The 9,783-nt window shown below is 39.2% G+C and overlaps 1 protein-coding gene across 1 annotated transcript; it reads left to right on the top strand.

Moving 5' to 3' along the window:
- Positions 1–1,610: 1,610 nt before the first annotated feature.
- On the top strand, positions 1,611–9,755 carry LOC140952256 (uncharacterized). The gene is made up of 8 exons (XM_073401691.1): positions 1,611–1,798; positions 2,930–3,148; positions 3,888–3,985; positions 5,143–5,207; positions 5,496–5,610; positions 6,121–6,182; positions 7,294–7,421; positions 9,391–9,755. Exons 1-8 carry the CDS (start codon positions 1,628–1,630, stop codon positions 9,661–9,663), a joined length of 1,131 nt encoding a protein of 376 aa, XP_073257792.1. The 5' UTR covers positions 1,611–1,627; the 3' UTR covers positions 9,664–9,755.
- The last annotated feature ends 28 nt before the right edge of the window (positions 9,756–9,783 follow it).

Below are 9,783 nucleotides of genomic sequence, written 5' to 3'. Positions count from 1 at the left end.
AACACTTGGTTTCACTTAAAAAAATTAAGAGGTCAAAGAAACGTATTACTGATTCAATCCATTTCATCATGTTATTTGATCAATTTGTGTGAGTAATGGGGACCTAGAGGACAAAGCAGATGTGTTAGAACTGGTTGAAAAGTAAGCAGCCTATTTCAGGAACTCTTATCCCACTCCACTGTTTTAAAAACAAATCATTTGTTTTACAGTGAACATCTTGGTGGTCAGGACATAGGAGCATGAATCTCAAAGAGTTTCCATTTAATTTCTGTCAATATTTGATTGTTCCACCTCGTCTCTCCACACCCCATCTTGCCCATCAAATGGGGAGGTTTACGGTCATCTCGCCATCAGAATATCTTGCCACCAACCAACTAGCCACTAGCTGTGTAGTTTTCGAAAATAAGGAGCAAGCCAAGTATCCCGCCCAGGCATAACAATCAACTGGGGGGTTAACTTCATTGTTAACAACTCTTAACAACAAGGAGTAATATTTATTGAGATCATCAGCAATTCCAAGAATTTGTTTCTTGGCATTAGGTGAGGTTTTGTTTTGGAGGAGTATCTTAAGTACACTCATGTGGCAGTAAATTTGGACCAGGAGACACTTTTTAAAGAAAATTCATTTTAAAATGTTTCTGACTAACAAAATTATGTGAATTAGTGAGATAAGCACGTTCTATTCAAGTCAAGTAATAAACTTATGCGTGGTTGTCTTGGTTCAATTCTCATGTAAGGACCTGCATCTAAATATATGCTTTAAAGGAGTTAATACTTAAATAATCCCTAAAAGACAATGAACCAAAAATAACCTGTCTTAAGACCTGAGACCATTAAGTGAATTCAAGAAAATAACAATCCTCTATGGGGGAAACTCACGTTTAGCGCCCATCTACTTTTTGGTAACCCATAAACTGTTCACAGGCTACTTTTTTGGGTCAGACCTGGCACTCGTCTATTCGCCATTTGCACATCTCCTATATAACCATTGTCTTCAATTTCTCTTTGGACGACTGCAACACCCAGGAGAAATTAAGGTGGCTCTATAGGGTTTTTCAGGGTCAATACCTCCCAAGTTTGAGCATGAACTACGTCGCCGTTAACGAAGACTAGAAAAAATTACCATCACAGCTGTATCGGATAAGTATACTACGAGTTATATTTCGAAATTGTTATACGCAGTTTCACAAGCCGTTAGGCGAGTGAAATTTGAGACAATTTTGAAATATCACGATTGGTATTTATGCCAAATATTACGTACCGTGAATCATGCTATTATTAATTTTGTTTATACTACTACCCGCAAACACTTTGTAATTTTCACATGTAAGTACTCCAAATAGAGCTGAAATACCACTGCCTTAAGCCAATCAAATTGCAGAAATTTCTCATGTAGTAGTATAAAGATCAAAATTTGTTAGACTAGGGCGCGTGTAAATCACCAGACCGCGTCTCGCCTTTCACGCCTGGGGTAATTTTCACCCACCCTCACGTTTTGCTCGCTCTACTACATGGGGACTACGGCGTAGTCTAGTACCCAGTTGTACCGTACCCAGGGTGACTTTGGGACAGCGGGGACTGGACTCTAGCCTTTTCGAGCGCCGCGCGGGTCGGCGGGAAATCCAAAATGGCGTTAAGTTGTCTCTCTTGCTTTGCTGCAAGCAACTTGATTTTACTGATAACTGGAGGGTTATCTTTGCCTTTGTACTTTTCATATTTTGGTTCCGAAGCAGCAACAAGATTTTCTTTGCTTCTTTGTTTACATTCTGTCCTACTTGCGGCAATACCAAGAGTTTTGGTGAGTATTATATTCCCGTCCGGCGTTTTTTAAATTTTAGGTAGCCAGAAGTAGTACCCCTCCTATTCAGAGTACTTGAAAGTAAGCTAACTCTTAAACTGATCGGCCTGAAACTTTGACATGCCCTTCAGGAAACCTTCGGGAAGAAATTTTGGGCTGTTCAAGTTTCCATTCCTGTGCTTTTACAGTGCCTTCTATGTTATAGTTGTTACGATAGAAGAAACCCCAGGGTATCCGATCGATGAAATCGTTAATCGATGACAGTCGAAATCAATCAATACCAATCCATATCAGTAAATCGATTGATTTTGATAATCGATGACCAGTCAATGGCTAAGATTCGTGTGGTTATCGATTGGTGTCGATTTTCAATAACAGTCGATAGATAAATTGGTATCTATTGGTTGCAGATTTACACAGAAATATTTACAAGTACAGGCCAAAGGGGATCTACAAGCTCGGACTGTAAGCGGCCGAGCTGTCCACGATGGTTAACAACTTAAAATGCGTTTCCGCATTCTCCCCTCTTCTTGTTAGCAGTAAACACTTCGCCGGCGTTCACCTCAAAATGGCAAAGGTGATAGCCTCTGACGATACACCTTATATTCAGTAAAGCCTCTTCCCGGACTTCTTGGGTAAACATGATGACATGGAAAGGCAGTGATGGGCAAGTGGGTGATTCGAGTACTTGTGCAACGGGGTATATTCTTTGCATTGAGATGACTGGGTCAGAATTGTATACCAATTTCTTTCCCAGGTCTTCCTAGAAATGGCGGATGATCGGACAGGTAGCATGTGAGACGTCTATTTGAGGTTGCCATGTTGATCGATAGAAATCAATGAACGGTTTTTGTGTGGTTATTGATTGATCATCGATTGACCAATACCAACCGATACCAATTAATAATTTAATTTTAGCGATTGATATCGATTGATCGATTGGTTTTCTGATCATCAATTTCCATCGATCGGGTGCCCCGGGATTGAAACAGGTAACAAGTCGGTTCGCCTACCATCTCGATCTCTGCTAGCACGTTATTTAACCACGAGGTTCTTAACACGTGGGTTTTAACTAACTTTAGTACAATATCAGTGCCACTGTTAAGCTTCTAATTAACCTTAACTTGACAGAAATCTGCTTTACCAATGCTACAGTTGTTGTTATTTGTTACCCTTCTGCTTCTTCCATTCAACGTGACTCCACATTTTATTGTCTGGAGTTATCAGAAGATTCTCCGTCTGTCAGAGTCTGCTTTTTTGCTGACCGAAGCTGTGTTGTCAGTGTTGGTGGTGATGTTTGTAAGCCAGTCTATTGTGAATGAGATTGATGAACACCCAGTTTTAGTCAAGGTATAAGGTAACATAGGAAATAAAGTGTGCATTCTGATTGGCCAATGATCTTCTTATTATTTGCCAATCAGTAACTACACTAGTGAAGGCCAACTGCCATCCTCAAGGCAGTATGTACAGGGTGCAAAGAAAATCATTTTTACAGCTTGCCATTCGGGCAAGCTGAAGCTAGCATTTACTAGCCCAGACGCCATTTCAACTAGCCCCAAAAACTTTTTGTTCTTATGTTATTCAAAGTCCTCATAAAACATCACTTGCCCGTCGGGCAAGTTAAAAACAGAATTCACTAGCCTAATAGCAAAATCCACTAGCCCCGGGCTATCGAACAGTACTTTCTTTGCACGCTGATGTATCAATTATTTTTATGCACAAATATTTTTAAAATTTTATTGTGGAACTTATGTTACACGAACATTCAGAATAACATTAAAAAAGGTTTTAAAAAATAAGTTTTAAATATTATTACCTTGAAACAGTAAACCTTTGATACATTAATGCCATGACGGTGTGCAGTCTCCTACATAATTTTGCTGTTCTTCATCTTAACATGCAATAGTTTGTAAGAGACAAAGAAATGTGCATTAGAGACTACATGTTCTGAAATAGATAAACAAAACCCAAGCTGGAAAGACCAGAATACATTTCTTTGGATGAAAGCTTTTGTTAATTTGTCATGAAGCTGCATCTATATGTTATTGTTTAATTTAGAAAAAATGTCAGTATATGTTTTTTTGCGTAGTCTAGTATCCTAACCATCTCAGGAGCTGCATATTTTCTGTCAATGTTCCTTGGTTACAATCTGTTTGCTGATATTCACACCGCAGATATGGAAACCTGGTAAGAAAGTCTCTGACTCTCAGATTTTTTTTACCTTTGAATGGTATGTGCAATAACCACATGATACATTCTTTGAATTAACACATTAGCAGTCAATCAATAAAGTTCAGTTTTAGATTATCAAAATTTTTTCTTGGCTCTGAGGCTGAAGGTATTTGAACAAAAGAGGAGAATTATTGAACCTGGAATTTAATTCACCATTCTCACATAGGCCATTATCCACCTTGTCAACCCCTCAAAATCTTGCATAAATAGAGGATATTACATGGCCGCTCAGAGATACGAAATTTCTATTTCATGAGTGAGCGCAGCGAACGAGTGAAATATTTTTCAACACTCGAAGAGAAATTTCGTATCTTCAAGCGGCCATGTAATGTTCTATTTAATTATATAACACTAATGAATTACCAAACCATTTCACTTTAATAGATTTTTGGTGTGAAAGGCGCGATTTATACGGTGATATTTTCACATATGAAGATAACATGTTATTTTCACATGTGAAGATATCCAGTTTTCGCACAAAAGGTTACCTGGTATTTCGTTGGTGTTTATATTAAAAGAATTGTTTTCAATTTCTCCTGGGTATTACAGTCATCCCATCAAAGACAATGGTTGTGTAAAATTTCAAGGGGGGGGGGGGGGTATAAACAAGGCGCATTTTGGTCAATGTGAAAATAACGAATAGTTAATCTTTTGCTTTAACCCTCAGCCTTAGAGCCAAGAATGAATTTTGAGAATTCAAAACTGGCCTATTGGAGAACAATAAAACTTCTTGTTCTTTTTGAGGTTGCCATTAAGGGCTGAGGGATGGGGATTGGGTATTTTCCTTGGCTAACATGACTGCAACCCCGCATACTTTCGTGGGAGAATAGAAGAAAAATATAACCAAAAGAAAGCTCTGCCTATTACCTACAGCCGATGTATTTCTAGTTAGTGCAATAGTGTTTGCCTTCATTGTATTGGTTCTACTATTTCACAATAATTTTTCTTTTTGACTTACTTTTGCATGTTAAACTTGGCAAACGTGTATATTCTACTATTGATAATTTTATTGGTAAAAATGACTTCCTCGTATATTTTTTTGCTTTATTGCTCAATTTCTTGCATGCGTATTTATGAAATGCACTCGGTTACATCAATATACTCTATTACAGGGTAGGAGGATTTGCAGTTGTACTGTCTCTTCTTGTGTTTTTCATTTGTCTGCGTAAGGAGGAAGGTATGAATCTTTTGTAGTTTGTGGTAAATCAGTCCACTCTAATTGTACATACCTCCAACATGGACCGCTACATAAAGCATTGCCTACCGGGTATCTCAATATTTTATATCTGAATTTGATTAACTCCATGAGTGGACAAAAGCACATGGTGATCAGTGCTTTCTAATAAAATGTTGGTATGAAGCAATAAATTAATCAATAGATTTTTGTGAATTTTTTTTTTTTTGTAAGAGGAGGGTGTGGTCAAATAATTTTTATTGGTTTATTTGATTATTATATTCCTTGTAGGAATTATCTCTGATGCTGCAGTCATTAGTCTTGTTATGATGTTTATATCTTGGGCAATAAAGCAAGAAAGGTTAATGCAAGAAAATTTCCTGGATGCACCAACACAATGGCTTTAGTAAGTAAATCCACATTTTATATCACTATCAAACAAATATTTACCCAGGAGGCACGCTGTTACAAAATCCTTCCTCCAGCCCTTTACCGGGACAGGTTGAGTAAGATCACCTGACAAAATTTGATCTCAAGACAATGGTTTCCATTCACTCCCAAAGCTTATGCGCACTGAGCCTTGTACTATTGATAAAATTCAATCTAACGGAAATTAATGACCTTTATATTGAAAGTGCAAATGAAATTTGAAATTGAACATTACTTTAAAAACTTTCTGGCGTCTGTCTGTCTGTTCCCAACTTAACGGGATCCCGTTCAAAATGAGGTAAAAATTTAAAAAATTGGCGTTAAGCAGAAAGAAACGCAATATGTTATAGAGAGGAAATTCTGCCTAAAAGAAGTTTTGATTTTGCAGTGAAAATAAATTGGCACGAGTTGACCCCGATCATTCATTCGAATTAACTGTAGTTCCTAAAAAAATAACAATTTTCTTTATTTTTTATTTTTAAACCAGTTCATTCACGGGCAACTGTTCATTCCTTAGTCTGTTTCTGTCAATGGCCACAGCGAGCTTAGGTAAATACTTTTCTGACCCTTTAATTGATTTTTAGTTCAAGAGTGCATGGACCTTGTTTTTGTTTCAGAAGGTTCATGTGCATGATATGATATAGCCTGCGTAGCAGGCGCTTGGAAGTAGTAGGTGAAAGAGCTAACGGGCGCGCGAGAAGGAGACACCCCTCTTGTGTCTGTGTCTCCCTCGCGCGCGCCCGTTCTCTTTTTCGCCCACTACTTCCAAGTACCTGCTACGCAAGCTAGATATGATATGCTCCATTGTACAGATGAACCGCCCGATGTGCGATCACCTCTCTTGACAGAGCATCTCCCGCGGTATGGTGTCATGGTGTTTTACTTACTTCAAATGGTTTTTTTCATATTCAGTCAAAGTATTTTCATCTTCAAAATTGGGTCAAAAAATCAATGAGAATTAACGCCTGCTTGAAGGACAACGAGAGGTTGTCGCAACGTCGAGTAAAGTTTTACTTTGATTCTGCGGGGGGAAACTATTTTCTTATAATGGATCCAGCGAGGGAAACCGGCCTTTTCGGTACAAAGTCGTTTCGATAGAAGTCGTTTCGTTACAAACTCAGTCAAGCAGTGAAATTGCACAAAAATTTCGTTCACTTCAAGTACAGTTTGCGCGTGAAAATTGTGGGTGAATATTCTTCGTTCTTTAAGCCAAGAACGTGGAACTAGTTTTTACGCCTCCACTGAATAAACGTGTGTCGGAACGACTTGTACAGTCGAAACGACCGATAACCTCCAGAGAGCAAAAACCTTTATGCATAAGTAGCAGTATTAGTTGCATAAACTAAAACCTGATTCTTCCCCTTGCAGCACTTTCAGTTTGTGCCGAAACTCCCGAAAACGGTAAACGGTCATTTCGCCCCAGTTACTTAGCCCCCTATTTTCTAGTTATTTAAATTTGTAATACATCTCGTTCTTGAGGCGATGTTAAAGGTTACTTAGGGAGCTGCTTAAATAACCGGGCGAAAAGACCGTCAAGATGTTCTTTTTAAAGGATGCAGTCACTGGTCTCATTGCAACTTTGCTTGCAAATTGAAAACAGGGGCGGGGTTAAAGGACTTTCATTCATTTCAGTAGCTAATAGAGGTTAATTTTCTTGCAGAACACATGTCTCGTGCTCAAAGGATAATATCTATTTTCCTGTCCCCCACATGTCTGCTGTTTGCTTTGGTGAGAGTCGCGAGTGTTCTTGCTTTGGTGGCAGCCGTTCAACTTTCCTACTCTCAGAAGGTATAAAACTGTGTGAAAATGAATAATGGTTACGTTCAAAGAGTTAATAGTTTTACAGCATTCCACCCATATGTTATTCTCTATTTTCCAATTGCCCATCATACACTCTGTTTGCCCCCCAAATTCTGCATAAACCATTGTTTTTAAATGCTCCTGGGAGTATTGCATTTTCCTAAGAGCATTTTAAGACAATAAGTTATGCAAAATTTGGGGGGCAAACAGAATGTATTATGGGCGATTGGAAAATAGTCAATAGCGCGATCTTCAGTCGAGTGTCTTTAACTGATTGTTGTTCTCGCAGTTCGTCTTCACTTAGCCTGTGAACAGGCTCTCTGTTTGGGGAAAAATAGCGAAAAAAGGAAAGGGAAAGTGGGGGAGAGACCTGTCAACAGTCAGTGTTCTCGCCAATAGGAGCTTGCATCAGGATCTGATGCACAGTGGGTACCGTGGAACTGCGGCCCCAAATGTTTGTCTACAGGCCTTTTCGCTTTTCCCTCTCCCCACCCTGCTCCACTAAAGGCCTGTTCACAGGCTATTCTTCACTAAGTAGGTTGTGTTGCGAAAAATCGAAGAGAAAGAGAGACGGAAAAATCGGGTTCGTGAGGGAGGAAAACGGCTTAACGACAGCGCCCAGTGACGCGATTAGCTGAACGAAAATAAGACCTTAATCACAGCCAGAATGATCTTAACAGTATTTTGAAGGAAATGGGTTATTTCCACTCGAGTCAGTTGTAGTCTGTAATCGCATGTAAATTTTTGGTTACCCGGTCCCTCTGATTGCCCGGCTTGTTCCTTCGGATACGAAACCGAAATGCATAATCGTGAAGGCCTTGGAAAACTCCTTTGAGACTTCCGTCTGCTTTTTTGACGTTCTCGTTGCCGTCGCCGTCGCCGTCGTCGTTTCTTAGGGTGTAGTAAAACGGGCAGCAAAAACATGCAACTAGTTTTGCAACGTTGCTGCAAAACGAGTTGAATAGCGATGTTGCATGTTTTACCACCCACGTTCAAACCTGTCTCGCAACGAATCTGGTTTATGCAGGTTGCGAAACGTTGTTGCAGAAAGAAGAGAGTAGTTCTATTTTCTGCAGCAAAATCTGTCACCCCATGTTGCGCGTATTACCGACCCAAGGCAAACTTGTTTTTCAGGAAGTGTTGTAACCCACGTGTTTGGCGTGACTTCCGCGTAATTTTATCCAATCAAAAGTCATATTCATGTGTCTTGCAACAATTGTAAGACAGGTTTGAACATGAGTGGTGAAACGTGCATCATTGCTCTTCAACTCGTTTTTCAAAAAAGTTGCAAAACAAATTGCACGTGTTTTTTGTCTGTTTTACCGTAGCTTTAAGTTCCCTAATGACCGAGCACGTACAATCATGAACAAAAGTCTTGGGACACTTTTGCGTTTCTGGGGCGTTTTCCAATTCACACACCCTACCCTCATCCCACAAACAATGTTGGACGCGTGTATCCAGAATTTTTTCCGATTTTCATCTTTGTATAGGGTGGGGGAGGGAGAACTGCAAGACAATTTCGAAAAGAATGCACTGTTTTAAGAGGGAACCGAGAAACGACAGAAAAATATGAAAATTGCGGGACTGTCCCAAGGACTTTTGTCCAGGATTGTAGCTCAGTCAAGGTTATTAGTTTGAAGATGATCGAAGAGAGGAGCGAAGGCATTTTCTGATTGAATGCACCTCTATTGTTTTAGAACTAGCAAGTCATTGTTTAATTCACTGAAGTGAAACAGTTAGTCATCATTCCAGTTAGTTACTTCTTGTTCCAGTTCAGTGACCTTATCCTCAATTTATTGAAAATAAATCCTCAATTTTTTGAAAATAACAACCAAGAGAGAATAGGTCATTCTCAAAACGATTGAAAGGTGCATCAGCTATGCATATTGCTGCTAAAAGTTCCTTCATCACAAACTAGTCGATTTGATACTCATGACAGTTTCGTATTTTATTTAAGGATGAAGAATGCAGCACATTGTACGAAGAAGAACCGAGAATTTACGGAGGTTTCCGTCCTCTTTACCTTCGTTTGATCATAATCTTTGTGTACACTGAAGTGGTAGTTCGCACTATAGACTCTGCAACTTCGTTTAACGCTCACGATATCGCCAACAGATCTTCCAACAGAGATGTACTACCGATGTTAACAGGCATCAAAGTCTGGCGAATTATACAGCTTTTAACAATTACAATTACCTACCTCTACCAGCTATTCAAGCAAGCGGACTAAAAAATGAGATGCACTCTTCAAAGTGTTATTTGGGGCGCTCAGGCGGCTTAGGCTAAATAATCATCACATGCTACCATTATTATGAACGTTAACGATATCCTGTTCAAAACGGTGACCAAC

This window comes from Porites lutea, chromosome 11, assembly GCF_958299795.1.
Source record: "Porites lutea chromosome 11, jaPorLute2.1, whole genome shotgun sequence".
NCBI lineage: Eukaryota > Metazoa > Cnidaria > Anthozoa > Scleractinia > Poritidae > Porites > Porites lutea.
Note: the sequence above shows the minus strand (reverse complement) of the source record. Positions and strands in the feature narration are given on the sequence as shown.